Source organism: Rousettus aegyptiacus, unplaced genomic scaffold (assembly GCF_014176215.1).
Source record: "Rousettus aegyptiacus isolate mRouAeg1 unplaced genomic scaffold, mRouAeg1.p scaffold_m13_p_13, whole genome shotgun sequence".
Classification (NCBI taxonomy): Eukaryota; Metazoa; Chordata; class Mammalia; order Chiroptera; family Pteropodidae; genus Rousettus; species Rousettus aegyptiacus.
The window spans coordinates 37,676,782-37,696,293 of record NW_023416288.1 but is presented as its reverse complement, the minus strand read 5'-3'; the positions used below and the strand labels follow the sequence as shown (position 1 = coordinate 37,696,293).

The following is a 19,512-nucleotide window of genomic DNA, read 5'->3' as shown; positions in this document are numbered from 1 at the left end:
GAAGAGTAAAGAGCTGGAAGTGTTCTGCCAATTGCTCCATCTTCCGTTTTCCAGATGAGGCAACTGAGGCCCAGTGACTCTCCTGAGGTCACGTGACCAAGGAATAAGCCAGAGGAGGCCCCCGGGCCCCTGCTCCAGGCCCCCGTGGCTGCACTGGGCCAGGCGGGGAGTGCACTGTGCGGCAGACAGCCCACTGGAGTATGTCCGTGAAGAACCAGAGAGAGCCGGGGGCAGGCAAGCAGGTGACGGCCAGCCTCGGACTCCCCAGTCCTAGGCCAGGACCCCTCCCATCTGAGAGCCCCTCCCACACGCCTCCCACACAGGCCAGACAGAACGGCTGGCTGGCACAGAAAGGCAGCATCCTCGGCTGGACCCCCAGGCCGGGCTCTGGACCTCTCCTTGGGCTGAGTTATCCCCAAGGCAACAGCTCTGGGGGGTGAGGATTTCGGGTGGACCAGCGCCCCAGTGACTGCACACCTGCCCCGCCATGGTCTCGGGGCAGGCCCCACTCTCCTCCCCAGAGGACACTTCCCGGCCTGTGCCCCGACCCTCAGCGTCTTCAGGGAAGGGTCCCAGGGGAGCGGATTCTGACAGCAGGGGCGTCCGACCTGCTCCCACATCCAGGTTCTCCCACCCTCCAGGCTCACCGCCGAGTCCTGCAAAGCCTTCTCTGGAGCCTAAAAGAAACGAGCCCGCAGCTCAGAAGCTGAAGGAAAAGGCAAAGGGGAGGCGCGGAGTCCGCCCGCACAGCGCCCGCTTTGCTCCTGCCCCGACGCGCAGACGTCAGGACCGCGAGGCCTTGGAGCGGGGGTGTCGGGGGCCGTCAGCCTCCGCCCTTGCCGCGTTCCCCCGCAGAATGGCTTCGCGCTCTCATTTCGACGTGTCTGCCACTAAGCTGTCCCAAGGTTGCCTTAAGTAATCATGACAACCGGGATCGTAACGCCCACGAGGAAGCTGCGCACGCTGAGAGCGCTGAGCGGGGATCCCTGCAGAGCTCTGAGACAGGCGCTGCCATCATCGGCCACGCGGTGCAGATGAGGACACTGAGGGACAGAGGGCTAAGTCGCCCAAGGCCGCTAGGGGTGTACCCTGAATGCAGACCCAGGCCGGCGGCTCCAGAGACCATGGCCCTCACCCCGGGAGCGTCCAACCCTGCCCACCCTGCACAAAGCCACAAGGCTGCAGCCCCGCTGAGTGCCCTCAGCCCTTGACGGTACTGCTCCCAAGCCCCTGCTGAGGCGCACCCCGCCTCACAGCCAGGACGGGGGGCACGGAGCTCCTCCAGCAGATGGGGTGTCTAGAGGCCCTGCCTGGCCCTGCCCTGCCTCCCAAGACACCAAGCAAGAGCCTGTCGTGAACAGGGTCTCTGTCCACGGCGCTCAGACCTCCAGCGCAGGCCAGGAACCCACACGGTCACCACCTCCTCCGCTGGTGCTGGCAGAGGTGGCTGCTCCCCCTCAGACGGAGAGAAAGCCCTCATGACTTCGTCTGTCAGCTGCTTGCCGTCGCTTGGACCCCACTCCATCCCAGCTCTGCTTTCTGTGGCCCTCACCATGGCAACTCCCTGTATCTCGTGGCCATGGCCAGCCCTCGAGGACAAAATGGCAGCGAATGGGTGTCTGCTCCCCAGGTCGACTCCCCTCCAGCCTCAATCACTCCATTCCCCTCAGCTGAGGAACCCAGGGCCAGTACCAGCTCCCTCCCGGCCTCTCTGCCACCCAACCGCTCACCCAAGGGTGGGGATGACGGGGACCGCTCCAGGTCACCAGCATCTCTTCCGCAAGCAAAGCAGAAAGTGTAACAATGCACAGCCCACACACGAAGCCACCGTTTGTACCTGATGGACGCTTTGTTGAAGAAAAGTCACCAGCTCCTCATAGCAGGTCAGAGTGTGCAGCACGAGCTAAGAGGACACAAAAGCGCAGAGTGAGCGGCCGCGGCCCCGAAGGCGGGGCCCCGGCCCGGGCTGTCTTCTGCGGCTTTCGCTTCGGAAGCTACGAAACCCCATTTGGGAGTGTCCCTGCAGGCACAGAGGGGTGACCTCGGGGGCCAGGGCGGAGAGGCATGCCCACGCCTATGTGTGTGGGACTCGAAGGCCGGCAGGGCCCGGCTGGGGTCTCTGCGGTCACGTCCGCCTTGCAGCAGCGCTGGGCCACCGCTAGAGACCCCAGCATGGGAGACATCATGGCACTGAGGCCACGGAGCCAGCATCACGCATGGCCTCGATGCCCGGGGCTGCACCCCTGCGGGCTGGTCACGGGCACGTGAGGCGCCTCTGGGGGCAGGCGGGGCAGGGGAGTCCAGGGCGGCGTGTCCCAGCCAGATTGCCATTGCCGGGCCAGTCTGAGCGCGGCAGGCCGCGTCCTGAGTTCAGCAGGAAGCAGTCTGCTTTCTCAGGAAGGTCAGGACAAACCTCTTTCAGAGAAAACATTCAGCCAAGTGAGACCCTCAACTGGGACCCCGGGGTCACACGGATCCAAACCCAGGTAGAACGAAATCCTCAGTGCAGAAGTTAATTCAGAGAAAATGTCACTCATTTCCACACGTCTCCTTTTCCTTCCCTTCCTTCATCTGACCCGGGTCTGGTTTCATGGCTGGTGCTTTGCCCTAGCAAAGCTCTTCCCCACCTTCTAACATCCTCTGTCTCGAAAGACATAAAGATGGACACAGCGAAGGCTGGGTTGAGCCACTAGGCACCGTCTGCACTACTGGGGGACGTCAGGCTTGGTACAAACTCAGAGCGACAGGCCGCCTGTCAGCCTTCTGGCCATAAAGCCAGTTCTGGCAAGAGCTCGTCCCCAAAGCCCCCCACCTGTGCCCACCCCCGTCCCAGGTGGAGGGTTCTGCCGGCCGGGGCTGCGGGGAGGGCTGGCTCATCCCCAGCTGAGGAAGGATTTACTTATATGAAAGGAGACCGTGCCCACACAAAGCCAAAGGTTGCGTGATAATTTTCCAGAAAGCCGTACTGTTTCTAAGACTCCATCTGCTTTGTATTTCCCTGTTGGACTGAACTGCTGTGTTCCCGAAGCCCTAAAAAGGAAAAGGAGATGCATGAGCCCCGCGCATGGAAAGAAGGCGTGACCGTGAGCCGGGGCGAAACCACATGTGCCATTAAATGAGGACAAATGGAAAGGTGGCTCCGGGGGAACGGAGGGAGCCGGGGCGTTCTCGTCTCTCCCCACTTCAAACTCTCCCGCGAGGCTGGGGCCAGAGAACGCCACTAAGAGAAGGGGGGGGGGGGAAGAAAGAAAGAAAAAGGAATGGGAAAAAAAAAAAAAAAAAACAGACAGCAGACAGGGAGCTTGGGATGGCCACGGCCAAGCCCTGGCAGCAGGAAGTCTGCCTGTCACCCACGGCTGACAGATGTGCTTGCAGACGGAGGAATGCTGACTCGCCCTTGGTGTCGAGGGATGTCAGGAATTCCAGCCTCCGTCCGCTCCGAGGCCCCCGCCGGCCCTGCCGGCACCTGTTTACACAGCAGCCTGCACGTGCAGCCCAGTGAAGCTTGGACCAGACGTGGGGTCTGGGTTTGGGGCCCACTGTGCCATTCGCCTGCTGCGTAGCCCTGGGCCAGCCCCCGCCCCTCTCTAGGCTTCTGTTTCCTGGTCTGTACAAGAGGGAGAAATTGAATTGTTGCTCTATCGGCTCTCAGGGCTGCCAGGCAGACCCTAAAGGCCAGGGATAATAAGTTAACTGGAACATGGGTACCAAGGAAAAGGACTCTGTACCAACAATACCAATAATGATGATACCTATACTGACACGGCATTTAGTATGTGCCAGACATGGTCCTAAATGCTCTACATTTATTATTATTTATGCAAAAAAAAAAAAAAAACATGGAGGAGGCGGAAGAGCCAGCCAACCATCCACGTGGGCCACCAGGGTGGCATCCTCCATCCGCGGTAGGAAGGAGGCAGCAGAGACGAGGCTATGGGCTCCGCCACCGACCAGAGCATGCTTTGAGGGCGGGGGAGCAAGTACACACTGGCAAGGTGACTGGGTCTCCAGGCCTCCAGATGAGGAGAACGAAGGGGGGAGCGGGCCGCCCATGTTAGAGGTTTTCTCAGGCAGGTTCCTCCCCCCGCGCCCCCAGGAGGGAGGCAGGGCAGACCCGAACCCTGTCCCCGGGTGGCACGGAGCTGTGTGGAGGGCCTGGGCCCTCCCGGGCGACTCTCTGGGCGTGGCCCAGCGTGGGGCGCGGGCAGGGCTCGGGGGGGACACACAGCAGCAGCCCGGATCCCCGCGTGGCCCGTCGGCGTGCCAGCGGCCGTGCCGGCCCGAGGTGCAGTGTAGCAGCACGGCCCTGAGAAGCACTTACAGTGTGACCACAGCTCTCCGGCGGCCCCCAGCCCGCCACACGATGTCCGCGATGGCCAGCGCCAGGCAGCGGGTCCTGTGGGAGTCAGAAGGCTGCAGCTGCCTGAGGACGAACAAGGAAACGCATCAGTGACTACGGGGAAACAAGACGCGGACTGCGCAGCCCTGTGGCAGACGGCCCGTCCTCTCCTCTGCCACCCGGCGGGGCGCCCGCAGAGCCTGGGAGGTGCCCCCTCGGATGAGGACCGAGGGAAGAGCCCTGAGGGAGGGGCCCCGGGCGGGGCTGGGGCTGGGCAGAGCAGGCTCTGGGGGCCTGGCGGGGCCCGAGGTGTGTGTAAGAAAAGGCCGTGAGTTCCGACAGAGGCCGAGCTGGACACGCTCCGGACCTGCCATGCCGAGCAGGAGTTGTGCAACGTTACGCCTGGATTGCACACCCTGTCTGGAACACACATGCCAGAAAACCTCCGGATGTGGAACTAAGGGTCGCCTTTCGAACATTCCCGGTGTCCCACACTAATGTACACAGGCGGGTAACGTCTGACCGAAAGCATCCCAGTGCAGCCACAAAGAAGGTTTAAAGCCAACACGCACTAAGCACTTACCAGGTGCCAGGCCCTGCTAGGAGCACCGCACGAGAGTCATGCCACCCGTCATTAAAACAACCCTACGGAGGAGGTGCTGTTTTCGTCTTTTAAAAGTGGAAAAACGCAGGCACAGGGACTAAATGATTTACCCAAAAACGCACGGTTAGTAAAAACTGGAAGTATTGAAACGGCTTTGAGGGAAGAAGAACTTGGGGAAACGGAGCCCACGGTCCGGAGCACGTGGCTTCGGGAGCCAGCACCCCTCCGCCTGCGAGCCTGTCTTCCAGCACCATGGGACGCCGTCGAGAGGCCTGGCTCCCGGGCCCGGCCTGTCTTGCTGATCGCACGGGCTCTGATCACAGACCCTCTGAAGTCCTCGTTCTTTTCCTTCCTGCCAGCTGCTCACTCTCCCAGGGGCTCCATCCTCCCCTGCGCCTTCTCCAGCGTGCTCACGGGAGACACCGCTTTCCAGAAAGCGCAGGGGGGCCGGGGCGCGTGTGGTTCCCGGCCCGGGTTCCAAGCCCGGCTCCCCGGCCTTGGGGAAGCCCCTTGCCCTCGCTGGCCCTCACCTCCCCACCTATAAACGGGGCCCTGGGCCAGGTGCTCAAGCATCGTTCCAGGCTTGCCGCTCTGCCATTTAGCCGGCGGCCCGATGGCACACAGGGCCATGCATCTATGTGTCCTGCAGGTGACAATCCAGAGGAAGGAGCTGCTGGGTTCGGTCGCCCAGACTCTGTCTTCACTGGCGACGCCTTGGTGGCAAGGACGGTTCTGCACTGCCTTTATCCGTCAGACGTACCTTTATCAAACTCCTATCACACATCTAGCCCCTGGCTGGGCTCTTAAACCAAGAAAAGTTTCTTTAATTGTCTAACCCCACAGGAGGAGTACAGGATGGGGGGTTGGTGTGGGGGATTACTTCGTTCTGCATTCGCCTAAATTATCTACGCCTTTCAGAGATGTTTCTACCATAATCATCACAAAATAGCCTGACCTGTCCACTCTTATACGCGCACTAGTCTGAGTTTATAAAAAATGCAGGGGAAAGCCGGCCAGTGAATGGAGGTTAGTCCACCCTATCACTCCCTCTCGGGGTCAAGAGACGCTGTGTGGAGGAGAAGGAAAGAAGGCTGGCCTGGGGGCCGCTGGACCTGGCTCCCAAGCCCGGCTCTGCTCCCGGTGTCTGCAGGGGTCTTGGGCAAGTGCCCCTCCTTGTCTGGGCCTCGATTCCCCCCAGTTTCAGGGGGGAAGTGGAGATGAGAGGACGAGGGTCCGTGGCTCGCTCCAGGGCTGAGGGGCAACGAGGGCTCATCGCCTCTGCCCACCACCGAGCCGGCCGCAAAAACACCAAGTCTTGCCGCCCCACGCAGTCCTCCCTGACTGCGGAGAGGGCTGGCCGCCCGCCTGATGGAACGAGTCTTGATGAAGCCAGACAGTCCCGCAGGAAAAAAGGCCACCCCTGCCAAGAAGGCTTTATTTCAGCGTGACTTCCCTGGAGGGTGCAGTCACATCCTCCGTGTGCCTTTCACAGAACCATTTCCCCGACCATCGCGAAGGGAGAGAGCAAACAGGGGGCCTCCACCGGCCAGGCCCGCAGACGCAGCATGGGACCCCCAGGGCCCAGGGTCACCGGTCCCAGACGCTGCCAACGTGAGCTTTGCTGGGTGTTCCTGGAGAGACCGAGGAGTGTGCCCACTTTTTTTCAAAAGACCTGGATCATTTCTGACATCCTGGGATTTCAGAGTCAGAAGGGAGCACTGAGGCCTCATGCCCAGCCCACGCGGGAAGATCTGTGACCCAGCCGATCGGTGCTGAGGCTGAAGGACCAAATCCGTGAATGCGGAGGAGCGGGGGGCTGAGAGAGGTCCCTGCAGAGACGCCAGCTGTCATCCTTTCCTCACGCGAGGCAGCATGTCCCCAGGTATTCTCTGCATTATTCTGTACTCTTCTGTGTTGATTTCTTTTCCCCAATTAGGAAAAAAGGGGAGGTTCTGCCGAGAAGCCCTTCATAAAACACGGAGCCACCCACTGGTCACCCAGAGGCCTTCTGGGTGTCCGGCGACAGGTGTCTCAAGCCTGTGATGCTGAGCGTCCTGACACCAGCCCCTCTCGGCCTCTCTGGCTCTTGCCTTTCCCAGCGTCTCTTCCAGGGCACAGCCACGTGGCAGAGAGGGGCGGGGCTTATCACAAGGAGCACCCATAGCTGCGGGGCCCCAAGGAGGTGCGGTCGCTCTTCTACGACTTCTCCTTCCATGCTCCCTGGAAGAGGGGCCCCAGCTGCCCAGCCCAGGCCTCCTCTCTCCTCTCATCCAACCAGGCGGCCTCCTCCAGAGCGGGGCTCCTTCCCCCCAGGCACACCCTGCAGCTCCTTCTTCCCCTTCTCCCTGTGCCCCTCTCCCCGCCACTGGCCCTGGGACCCAGCTCAGCCACACCAGCCTGGCCTCCCAGAGGCTTCAATCCAGGCTGGCCCCAACGCCTCTCTCAAAGCCCCAGCAGACAGGGAGCCCCCAGGGACGAAGGTTGAATTCCTTCCCCCTCCCCTCACTCCCCAAAAGAGCCTCAACAAAACTTTCCACCTAATCCATACTTAAATCCAAATTTAAACACTTAAATTAAAAAACTGACACCTGTCAATGTAAACTGGGGCCTGCGTCAAGCTCGGCCGGTGGCTGACGATGGGCAGGGGAGCGGGAAGAGAGCCTCGCTCCCCGCAGCTAGCGCGGCCTTCTTCCCACCCAGGGCCCGTCCCGAGCCCCCTACCAGACACCTTTCTGCCTTCCGAGCCCCGCCTCCCCTCTCTGGTGTGGGGAGCTCAGCTCTCCCCCAAGGATGGGCCTGGGGACCCGGAGGCTTCCACGTCCCCTTAGTGGACATGCACAGTGGCGATAAGGAGGCTGCCTCGTGCCCCGGGCACACACGGCCATTCCTAGAACCGACTTAAAAAGCCTGCCCTGACTGTTGGGACATGATCCACGACTTCCGCCAGAAGTTCAAAGCCCAAGTTCAAAAGCAGCTCTGAAGGGACATGGAGTTACGAGACAATCTCCCACGAACACAAAGGCCGAGGCTTGACCAGAGCAGGCAGCCAGGCCCCGAGGCCCCTCTGGCCGCCTGGCCCTGACCCATCCGACTCTGCCCGGGCCACCCCAGCCCGCTCTCCCGGCCCTGCTCTCCTGGCCTTGCTCTCCCTGCCCCGGGCACCCCGCGCATGCTGTTCTTCTTACCGGAATATCACCCCTCTCCCCTCCTTGTTAGTTTGGAAAACTTGCGTATTTGTCCATATGTTCATGCAACAAGAACTCCGAGAGTCTCCTCTGTGGACTGGGCCCTGGGCTGGGTGCCAGGGATGGGCTGGGAGCCAGGCAGCCCAGGAAGGCCCTGTTCTCACAGGGCTTGCGTTCTGGGGCGGGGGTATGGGCAGACCGTGACAGGTATCCACTTGGATGAACAGGACACCCATGTGTGGGGGGGCCTTGCAGGCAGGCACAGGCGTATCTCTACTGGGAAGGTCCAGGAAGGCCCCCCTAAAGTCATGGCCTCGATGTGGAGAGCAGCCAGCACGTGCGGCCCAGAGGGCCGAGGAGGAGTACGAGAGGTTTGCTGGAAAGAGGAATTTGAGGGAGGAACAAGCATGCACGAGGAGGAGTGTGAAAGGAAATCAGAAGTCCTATTCACCCTCCAGGTCTCAGCAAGGTGAAGATGTCACTCCTCCAGCAAGCCTGCCCGACCCTCTTCACGTCCGGCGAACCCTCAGCATCCTGCGAGTCTCCTGTAACCTCCCGGCTACTTGTCTGGCTCTCACAGTCCGGGCCACAGCTGTCTTATTGATCCACATCTTTCCTCCAAGCACCTGCTAAGTCCTCCCCGAGTGATTCCTTCCAGTGCAAGGAGCAAAGGTAGGCGGGTGGGTACGAGTGTGCTCAGAGGGAGTCCCCATGCCCTCTGCGAGCAGCAAGAGCACCCTCCCTGAGCACGCTCCACCCGGTCAGGAGCGGTCCTGAATGTCCAGCATGGGCAGCCTCTCCGTAACAGTCACCAGCAGGGTCTCTGCCTCTCCGTGACAGCCGGCGGCAAAGCTGCCAGCGGCGCCTGGCCGGGCTGGCCTTCCAGAGCAGGCAGTGGACATGGTCCTGCACAGACGGGGGCAGTGGCGGGTGGCCGCGGGAGGGGCGAGAGGGAGCCCTGGGGAAGAACAGGACGAGCGAGATGTCACTGTGCTTCTGACTGGGTGATGTTGTGCTTACGGTTAGCACCCTCGGCTTGAGAGAAGACAACACGATGTTAAGTAACTAGACAAATTCTATTATTAGACAAATTATAAAATGCCAAGCGTGAAAAGCTACCTCCACTCGGACCCTGCCTAATTCAGGATCATCAAAGCTGGTAAAGCGCTTCATTTGTACCAAGCTTGGCTGGGTGTCTGGGGAACCAGTGTGCCTCCCAGGAATCTGAATTTGAATCAATGGGGAATGAGCCTTGTGGTCCGTAACACCTAAGCTTTTTTTTTTTTTTTTTAAAGGCACTGGAATGTCTATTGCAAAAAAACAAGTGCTTTCAATTAAAGTTTAGGAACTGGCTAAACTAAGCTGTGATTTTAGAATCCGTTCCATTACGACTTTGTGGAGAACGGAGGTTGCTCCTGGGCAGGAAGACTCTTCCAGGGTGCTGGAAACATCTCCCGTCTGGATTTGGACGATGTGATCGCAGGTGTGTGTGTGTGTGTGGTTTGGCGATAATTCATTAAGCAAAACATGTAATGAGTTGTGTACTTTTGAATCGTGAGCTTTTCTGCATGTAAATTTCAACTAAAGAAGAAAAAAGAAAAAAAAAAAAAAAAGAAGACCAAGGGTCAGAAGTTCAGCGGCTCTTAGGGTGACTCAGTGCAGGCTGGTAACGGGGCTCGCGGGGAGGGGAAGCATGCCCCCGCGAGGAGGCCAGCGCCTTGCCGGGCCTCCCACCAACCGCGGTGCGGGATGACAGTTTTCTGTCCCTCGTCCCGACAGAGCACTCCTGGAGAACAGAGAACGCATCTCCTTGTTTCCGTATCCCTTGTGTGTGTGCATAGAGATGTTCCGGAAACGTCTGTTGAGTGAGCGAGAATGAGAATCAGGTGCCCATGTGCAAACACTTAATGAGCGAGCTGGGAAACACGTGGCCGAAGGCGTGGAAGCCGCGCGCCGTGGGGCCGGCCGGGATGAGGTAACACGGGGGGGCGGAGGGGTCAGCAGGGTGACGTGAGTGCGGACAGACGGCGGGCAGCTGCCGAGCTGGACTCCCGGGGAGGGGGCGGCCTGAGGTCCGATGCCGTCCCAGCAGCTGCCCCCCTCGTGGCGCTGGACTTACTGCCCCTCTCTGCGCCCACACAAGTACGCAGGTCATTTCGCGGGTCAGCACGGGCCCCGCTAGCCAGCCGCCACTTCCCTTTCCAGAAGACGGGAAGCAGCAAGGAACACACACGCTTCCTCGCTGGTTTTTTCTGGACACTTTGGGGACGCCGTGGGGAGAGATACGGCCGGAATGAGCGCGAACTTACCGAGGGCCGACAGCTCTGCTATCGCCTTCGAACAGGAGTTTCTGTAGGACACAGCCCTGGACGGCGGCCAGAACCCCACAGGGACCACCCTGCAAGGACAGACGCGGGTTGGTGCCGGTGAGGACAAACGAGGACACGGCCGCCCGCTCCCCCCAGAACCAGCCTCCGCCCACAGGCGGCAGAACACGGGGGCCCCTCCGGGCCACTGCCTCTGACACAGGGGTCTCTGCGTGGTGACTGAGTCACAGGCAGGGGATGACAAGGCCCCGGCGCCCATCGCTGGAGGGAGGAGTGTCTACGACGTCTGGCGGGAGAGAAGCGACTCCTCGCGACAGTCAGACACGCAGCGAGGGACGTCCCCATGTCCCCGGCCGTCTGGGGAGATGCCGCCGAGTCCGCAGGCCGCGGGGGGCAGCCGTCTCCCCGGCCCCCGAGGCCCGCCCCAGAGGCTCCCTTCTCGGGAAGCCTTCCCCGGCCGTCTCTGGCAGTGTCCACGTATGTGCGCCCTTCTTCCCAGCTGGTGGCCTGCCCCGGCACCCGTCAGGAGCGCCACTGTCCCCTCCCACGTCAGAGCGAGAAGCCTCCTTGAAGAGCTCGCCCCTGTAGGCATCGACACGCACAGGGACTGTCAGAGCACCAGGCCATGGGTGCCCTTGACCTGGGGGTGCAAAATGCACTGAGCTCGGCCATGCTAGGGACAGAAGCTGGTCGTATGGGGGTCTTCCCCACGCCATGTGGGGCCGCGAGGCTCCTGGGCCTGAGGAATGGAGCCAGGTCAAGCTGCTGGATTTAAAGGATCTTCTGTCCTTTATGTACACATCTTGGGAAGTGTGCGTGAGCCACGTTCGAATCCTGCCGGCATCCACCCACCCATCACACCTCCTCCTCACACCTGACAGCTCTGCCACTTTCTGCAGCCCCTGGATTGTCACACAGCCTCCTCCCCCTTTCTTCCTGCTGCTGCCTGCATCGAGTGTCTGTCCTTTTCCAGCTCTCCCTGCAAAATCATTTCTCAGTACTCAGCCTCAAGACCCTCTCCGGTGCCCGCCCCCGCCCCCCGCCCCCCGCCAGCCTGGGCCTCCTCCTGCTCCCTCTCCGAGGGGGTTTCCAGCACCACCCGCCACTCACGGGAGGGCGCATTCCCCAGCTTTTGCTCTGCCAGCCACATGTGCAATTGCCACACTTGGGGACAGCTCAGCAAATGTGGGGCTGGCCGGCACGGATGTGCCGTTCACAGAATTCATCCGGCTGCGGGACGTCCCGCCCCTGTCCATCCATGAGGGACCTGCAGAAAGGTGCTGGGGAAGCAACCTGCCTTGTTCTGCACGATGCCGTATTTTAACGAGGCTGCGTCGCTAAACGAAAAACTCTGAAGTCTCCATTCTTCGTTGAAGCAGCAAGAGCTGGAACCAAACAGAAGGGTCTTTATGTCCTGTCGAAAGAAGAGAGAGTTTTATTGGTTGTTTTCAAAATAAACAATGCGCTACTTGGTGTCCGCGTTCCCACAGGAGCAGGGCAGTCCATTCTCCAGAAGGGTTATCTATTTACTTGTTATTTTGCAAACCCATTCATTCTTCTCATACTTGAGGAAAGATAAAATCTACCCTGAGGGTCTAAGCTCTGGAACTTCTGTAAACCGAACCAGCCCGTGCTGACCCAGGCCAAAATCCAATTGGGGTCCTTAGAGGAAACTGGAAACACAAAATTTTAGTTTTACAAGGGAACCTGGAGCTTCTTGACCGCATATTATAATCACTTACTGAGCTCTTAACACTCCTGATGCTCAGGCTACATGCCAAACTAACTAAATCAGGTCCTTGGGCATGGGACTCCATCCAGCATCCATATTTTTAAAAGCTCCCAGGTGATTCCAATGAGCAGCCACGTTTGAGAACTAGGACAGGCTTAGCAAATGGTGACCCACAGACCAAAGCTAGTCCCCCACTTGTTTTGTAAATAAAGTTTTATTGAAACACAGCAATGCCCATTTGTTTAGATATCATCTATGTTTGCTTTCATATTACAATGGTCGGAATTGAGTGGTTGTTAACAGAGAGCCAAAAGCACACCACGTGGCCCTTTAGAAAAGTCTGTCGACCCCTGTTCTAACCCGTTCCTATATGTAAGAATCTCCTCTACAACAACATCACCTGCAAGTGGTTCCCCAAGACCTCGGCGTAAGCATTCCTGCCACCCAGTGAAGGGGTTCCCACCGCCTCCCAAGGCAGCCCCTCCACTTTTTCACAGCTGTCTTCTCTGAACTTCTGGCGGATGTTGAGCTCACTGTTCATCTTCCATCAGCCCAAGCCCCACCCTCCAGAGCCCCGGAAAGTGCCAAGCCCCCCCACTGATTGGCTTTGGGCAAGAAGGCAGAGCCTCCTCCTGGATGCCCTCTGTCCGTACCAGCTGCCGCCTCTCTCTCCGCCATGACTTTACACCCAGGGTGGATTCTGGTGCCACCTCCCCGGACCTCCTGTCCGGGTCGGAGCTTTCCTACAAACTCAGATTATTTCCCTCTGGAATTGTTTCTTTCTTTTTCCTTTTCATTAAGCACCAGGAACACCTCTGGGACAGAGCATCGGATGTGGGCTGTCGGCACAGGAGGGAGGGACATTGGACCCATCTCTCGGGGCCTGGTTCCCCTCCTTGCACCACCTACGATCAATCATCCATGCGTGTGAACTGGGTTCCCAAGAGCCTAGGAATTCTAGGGACGTGGATTCTCTAGCTGAAGCCTGTGGGTGCCCTCTTAGTCACAGAGCGGCAGCCCCCCGCTAGGCACGGCGCAGTCACCAGGTCACAGGGTTACCAGCCAGGAAACCTGGCTTCCGTGCCATGATGCCGTGAGCCCTAGGCCCTCCTTTTCTCTGTGTGGGCCTTGGGTTTTCCAGAGGCTCTTGGAGATGCTACTGCTGGGTGGTCTTCAGGGGCCTCGGGACCCTTCCTGTCGCGGCCCCCACTGCAGAGAGCCAGAGCCCCGTGGCTGCAGAGAGCCAGAGCCCCGTGGCTGCAGAGAGCCACAGTCCCGTGGCTGCAGAGAGCCACAGCCCCGTGGCTGCAGAGAGCCAGAGCACTTCCTTCCAGGTTGGGGGCCACTTACACGTGTCTAGCCCTCTGTGGTTTCAAAAGAAGGAAGGAAAAGGGAGGGGAGTCGAGGGAAGGGACAAAACTTCTAGAAAAGTCTTTGACTTTTTGATCTGTGCGCTGAGTAAATACTTAGTAAGTAGGAAGAGAAAGGGGTCAGCTGTGTCCCGGGAGTTTTATTATTATTATTTTTTTTTTCCTCCTGAATCCTGGCTGAAAAGCCGGTAGAGGACAGGAACAGAATTCATCCCGCAGGAACTGCTGGCCAAGGGGAGGGGTGAGGTCACCTGGCAGCTGAGATGGTGAGGAATCCAGGACAACCCTGCAGAGGAGGCTGCTGAGGCCAGGAAGCTGCTCCCTAAGCCCCGGGACCAGGGGTCCCTCCAGAAGGACACTGGTGTCAACCCGGAGGGTGCTGAAGAATTGTCAGCTTCTCGGTCCTTCCCTCATGGCAACCCAGCCTGAGCCCAGGGACGAGGACCGGAGCAAAGCCAGTCTAATGAGGGTGACTGCCCTGTTCCCACCCCAACTCTGGGGTGGCCCGCTGCAACTGTGGAGGAGCACAGGACAGAAGCAGGGGGTCCTGGAAGGTGTGGATGGGAGCAGAAGAAATGGAGGCGCCACGACCAGGTCCCCATTTTCCTGACTCTTAGCTCTGACATCTCGCCCAAATTTCCATTTTAACAATCACCGAGAGCTTATAATGAGGTAGATGGGGCCAGAAGGATCAAAATCGCCTCATCTTCACCCATTAAAATCAAGACATCTTCAGTTCACACCACACCAATTCCCGCCCATTCAAATCAAGAATACATCAACTTACACTTTTAAGTTGACACCTACCTTTGCCACCGAGAGGTCCATAGGCTTTGACACTATTTGCAGCTTGAGCATTGATGGGACTGGAGAGAGAATGACTTCCTCCCTTATCAATTCATCCTCCACATCCTCTGAAAGAAAACCATGGCTGTGTGAACTCCCCGTTACAACTCGCGGAGAACAGAATGTAGTCGTCAAACACCCAGGACACTGATGAGTTCCGAGACGGTCTGAATGAAGAGGGGGCTCCTCCGCCATCCACCCTCGTCCCCTCCGGGGCTCCCAAACCCTCATCGGAAGGAAAGAAGGCAGAGCAAGGCAGCCCTTGCTCCTTGTCCAAACCCCACACTGGTCCACAAGGATGCTGGGGATGGGACTCAGCTACTGGCCCACTAGAAAGCTCTGCTCGTGGACATGCAGTGAACCAAGTGGCTAGGGCCTAAGCCACCGAGTCCGGCCCAGAAAAGCCTCACCCAGACATATTTCTTATGGAGGGTGGACATGATGCATAAGCCTGTCCCCCTGAGGACACACATGAGGAAGGTAGAATTAGGAAAGAAAATGTCACCATTTCTAATAAAATAATAGGAAGATTATTACTACTGTGGCTTTAATTTATTAACCACTCGTGTTTTATCACCTAAGCCCTGTAATAGCCCCTGAGGGCAGACTGCTCCCTGGAGGCGGAGAAGGGGCAATATTTAAGCCCATCTGGAGGCTTCGGTTCAGTCTGAGGCCGTCCAGGAGGCAGCCGGGGCTGAAACACGCTCTGTTCGGCCCGTGAAGTAAGTCTGAGAATGGCGGCTGGACGCCCAAGGGCAGCAGACCGGGTGGAGGCCCCAGAGGACGCGGCCTCTCTTGGCTTTGGCCAGGGAGAAGTTGGCTCCCGTGCAGGGAGTTGGTTCAGGACCACATAGCAGGCCTTGGGCCCAGATGTGGCTGGACCGCCATGCAGGGGAAAAACACAGCACTCCAGAATGACATGTTGGCCAAGCAGACAAAACCGTCTGCAAATGCTGGCGGTTTGAGAATGAATGCTATTTTTAAGGACCTGGGATAAAATGTCTGGTTGAAAGGAAGCAAGAGATTTTATTTCCCACACCATTTTATTTAACTCTTGGAGGAAAACATCTATCTATCTATCTATCTATCTATCTATCTATCTATCGATAGATTGACAGACAGACAGATAAACAGACAGATAGATGATAGATAGATAAAATAGAGGCCCATTTACCTCTTCTTTCAGGTGCCCACTCAGTATTTCTACAAGATGTATTTTCGACAAGTAATCTACAAGATGACTACAAGACATTTTCCGCTGGAAGTGTCGCAGCACCCCAACTCTGGAACCTCAGAACACCACCTTTCCAGGCTTTGGTTCTCATGACGGACTCCACGTCCCCAGCCCCCCACCAGGGACCCGGGTGGCAACCCCAACCTTCTCCCACACACCGCGCTACACCAGCCTCCAGATTATTCTGCCTCCGGAATGTCTCATACTTTGCCCACACCCTTTCTCTCTCCATTTTTATAGGAACATGTCATTATTTTCCTATTTTACCTAGGCTGTGCCAGGGATTATGTGGGACAGGGAAGGGCCAGAGATGATTAAAACACCATTCCTGCCGTCAAGGAGATTACTATCTAGAGGAAGAGGCTGGGACCCAAACAAGTAATATAACCTACGTACTAAAATAGAGAATGAACATAAAGATTTTAAGAACAGAGGGGAAGAGGCGAATAATTCTGCCTTAGAGGTTCAGGAAAATGTCCCATAAGAAGTAAATATTTGAGCAGTGTTTTGAAATACCCATAGAATTTCCCCAGAAAGAACAGTGGCTCAATCACCTCTTTTCTGGACTATTCCAAGAGCTCCCTCTCCTGCCTCCTCATGTCCAGGCTCTTAACCCTGCGATCCTCCACACACATCCAGACATCATCCAGGCACACAGCCCTGAGAGCCTTACTCACCGGCACGGATGCTCCATGTGCTCCTGATTGGCTGACGATTTACAGCCAAACACTTCCGCACGGCACTCGGGGTCATCCTCGCCCTGCCACAGCCTTCCTTCCCAGCCCCGTCTCCCCGCGACCCCACAGCTTCTCCCCCAAGGCCAGTCGCCGCAAGCCAATCTCTTTCTCTCACACACTCCAGGCCTTGACCCATGCGTGAGGTTCATTTCTCATTGCTACTTAGCAAGACCTTGCCCGTCCTTCTAAGCCCAGTCTTAATCCCATCCCACTATGGAATCTCCCAGAACCCAGAACAGAACTTAGTTTATATGTCTCTTGAAGCAATGAGGAACTGCTGACCGTGTGCTTTATGTGCTGCGATCAGAAGACACCTCTCTTCCTTCGCCCCCCACAACCCTGCCCTCCAGGAAGCCAAGGCCACCCTCCATCACCTCCATCGGCCCTCAGCAGTACCGCATGTGCCCTGGCATGTAACTGCCAATTAAATTTTGCTGAATTGAACCAAAGAACAATGAACTGGGGTGGGGAAGAGAATCCTTTTCCTCTAACCAGACTTCATTCCTTGTTTTTGCTCCCTCGTGCCAAAACGTCTCTTTTCCTATCGCTTGGTGACTGCGTCCATCAACTTTTATCTCCTTTTCCTTTCTGGAATCGTTCGCTAAGCCACTAGCAAACAGGGGTCTGCCTCCCTCTGGAAAACACACATGCACTTCGAACAGCTGGGTTCTGAGAGACCTGCTTGAAAGCCTTCCTTCTGAGAGAAGCCCTTTGGGCTCTCAAGGCTGGGAACCACTTCACTGCTTGTTCGGATAGGAGTGGCGTTCGCCAGAAAACCTGAAAGTGAGGCGCTTTACAAAAAGGCTTCAGACGCCAGCACTTCCTGCCCCTGTGCTTCGTTCTGTTCGGCCACGTGCAGAGAAGCCGGCCCCTCCCGGGCTAGGCCAGACGATCCCCGCCGGCCATTTCTGATGATTAAAACTCCGAGGAGCTGATAACCTCTGAAGTGAGTCAAGCAGAATAAATAACGCCCTACCCCCGTCTTTCAACTTCATCAAAGCCAACCGGCAGACTGCACGTCTCGCACAAGGAACTTGCACAGGGCGCACTGCTTTCTTCCTTCAGTTTAAAAGGGAGCACTTAAAAGGGAAGGAAAAGTATGTGAGCAGCTCCTGTGCGCGCGGATGGCCCAATGGGTCAATTGCTGGCTTCTGGAAGATGAGGCACTCAAGCCTCATCCTTTCCTGTCTGGTTGTTGTTCATTATCCTCCATCCGACTCCTGCTTTTGCCAAGCCCTGCAAACACACCAGTCTTTGGGGAGTAGAGAATTACAGGAAGAGAGAGAAGAAACATTGCTTCTAAACCAAAGAGTGGATGATGGAGGTGTGTTCTCCACCTTGATGCTGATGAGCTAGTTACACAGATGTGCACATACATGAAAATGCAGAGATGCTGAACACTAAAGGTCTGTGCACTTACACACTTCGCAGTTTATATTTTACACCCCAATGACATGTTGGTAAATTTTTTAAAGAATGGACTTTCCCAGACATGGCTGTGCTAATATTTTGATGGAGAACAGTCTTGTAGAGGGGTTCTGAGTGGCCCTAAGAAAACCTCCAAGGGCAGAAAAGCCTCCTCTGCAAAGCCCCGCCCCCCCCCCCAATGTGGATCTGGAAACACCCAGGCTTCTTACACGGGTTTCTCCAGGGGAGAGAGACAGGCGGTACAAGAAGACATCAACCAGAAAGAAAGAAGCTTGCCCTGCTCACTGGCCAGCCCCTCCTTCCTGAGGCAGGTGGGAAGAAAGGGGCCCCCACCCCTGCCCGGAGAGAGCCCACCACCCTCTCCCTCATACGGAGCACATGAAGGCCCCCAGGCCCCGATGGGCACAGCGGAGAGGCGGCGGCCACACTTACCGAGCTGCAGGACACCCAGCTCGCCATCAGCCTTGTTGGACACCGGCAACTGATTCTTTCTAGAAAAAAAAGAAAATGTCAGCGTACCAGAGGAGAACGAAGAGAGATGCCAACGGTGGAGAAGAACGGGCGGGGTACCAGACGGGGTCCGGCGACGGGCTTTCCCTAGCGCTGGCCTCGCCGCTCTGTGGGCCTCGTACTGGTCACTCTCTCCCCCTCTCTGAGCCACGAGTTCCGTACAGAATGGGACCAAATTGTCTTTCGATGCTGTGTTCACACACACACACACACACACACACACACGCACACACACCAGCCAGTGTAGGATGGTAAACCCTGTAGGCTGACACTTGCCAAGAACCTAACGAAAGTTAACTTGCTGTCCCCACAACACTGGTGGGGCACACACGCACACACACACACACGCACATCAAGTTCTTGTCATTACACAGATTATTTTCATCTCATCTCTTTTTTTTTCCTCTCAGCTTTCCAGTAAAGCTATCAGCAGCCATGTATAAGAAACCTCTAAAACGCACCAAAGAACCTGTCCTGTATCCTTCTCTTACTGAAAAATTGTCCTGTGATTCTGATCTGTGAATTCAGGTAAGAGGATGGGAACTTTCCTAAAACAGTCTATCTGAATTTTAGTGCTCCTTAGGTCATTTTTTCCCTCCAGCATTCCTCCATCTGAACTAAAAGTAAAATTATTTTCTAAAAAGAACATAGTAAAAATAACAATATTACATCAGTCTCTGAAAACCCATTTACTATGTTAAAAAAAAAAAAAAGAAATGACAGCTCTTTTGATGGTGGCGGTGAAATATATTTTCCTCCAGCATCCTCGCAGGGTGAGATATGATTGAAGTAACAATCATAATCTCGCCGCGGTTCGTTCTGTTGAATGGCTGGCTTCCTCCCGAAGACGTGTGGAAGGGCATGCGGGGGACATCGCCGAGGACAGGCAGTACCAGGCCCGAGCACGCGCTTCTTTGGACTCGGGTTTCCTTCTCTGGTGCCGGAACAGAGCCCTGCCCCTCCCTCCCAGGGGCCCCCGCTGCTGCCCTTGGGCTCCCCCACACATCGTGCCCATCTTCCTCAACTCAAAGCCACCCCGTTCTTGCGGCCCTGTGCCGCCAGGGTGGGGAACGGTGAGAGGAGGAGCTGGACCGAGGGGCTGGACCGAGGGGCTGAGGCATGGAGGGGAGGTAGAGCCGCCCCTCCCCAGTCCGCAGCACTGTCATCAGAAGCCTCCGCCAGCCGTACGGCTCCCACCCC

At 57.2% G+C, this 19,512-nt stretch overlaps 1 protein-coding gene across 3 annotated transcripts in view; it reads right to left on the bottom strand.

Moving 5' to 3' along the window:
• The window catches only part of MINDY4 (MINDY lysine 48 deubiquitinase 4), a 94,282-nt gene that overhangs the window by 32,898 nt on the left and 41,872 nt on the right, over positions 1 to 19,512 (bottom strand). For 2 of the 3 annotated variants that reach the window (XM_036230445.1, XM_036230444.1), the window contains exons 6-12: positions 18,235 to 18,293; positions 14,365 to 14,471; positions 11,753 to 11,869; positions 10,438 to 10,526; positions 4,322 to 4,423; positions 2,925 to 3,030; positions 1,838 to 1,903 (exon numbers count right to left, since the gene is read on the bottom strand). In XM_036230445.1, the coding sequence (XP_036086338.1) occupies positions 1,838 to 1,903; positions 2,925 to 3,030; positions 4,322 to 4,423; positions 10,438 to 10,526; positions 11,753 to 11,869; positions 14,365 to 14,471; positions 18,235 to 18,293 (646 nt within the window). The remainder of the gene's footprint in view (positions 1 to 1,837; positions 1,904 to 2,924; positions 3,031 to 4,321; positions 4,424 to 10,437; positions 10,527 to 11,752; positions 11,870 to 14,364; positions 14,472 to 18,234; positions 18,294 to 19,512) is intronic. The other variant, XM_016123824.2, reaches the window with a different exon arrangement.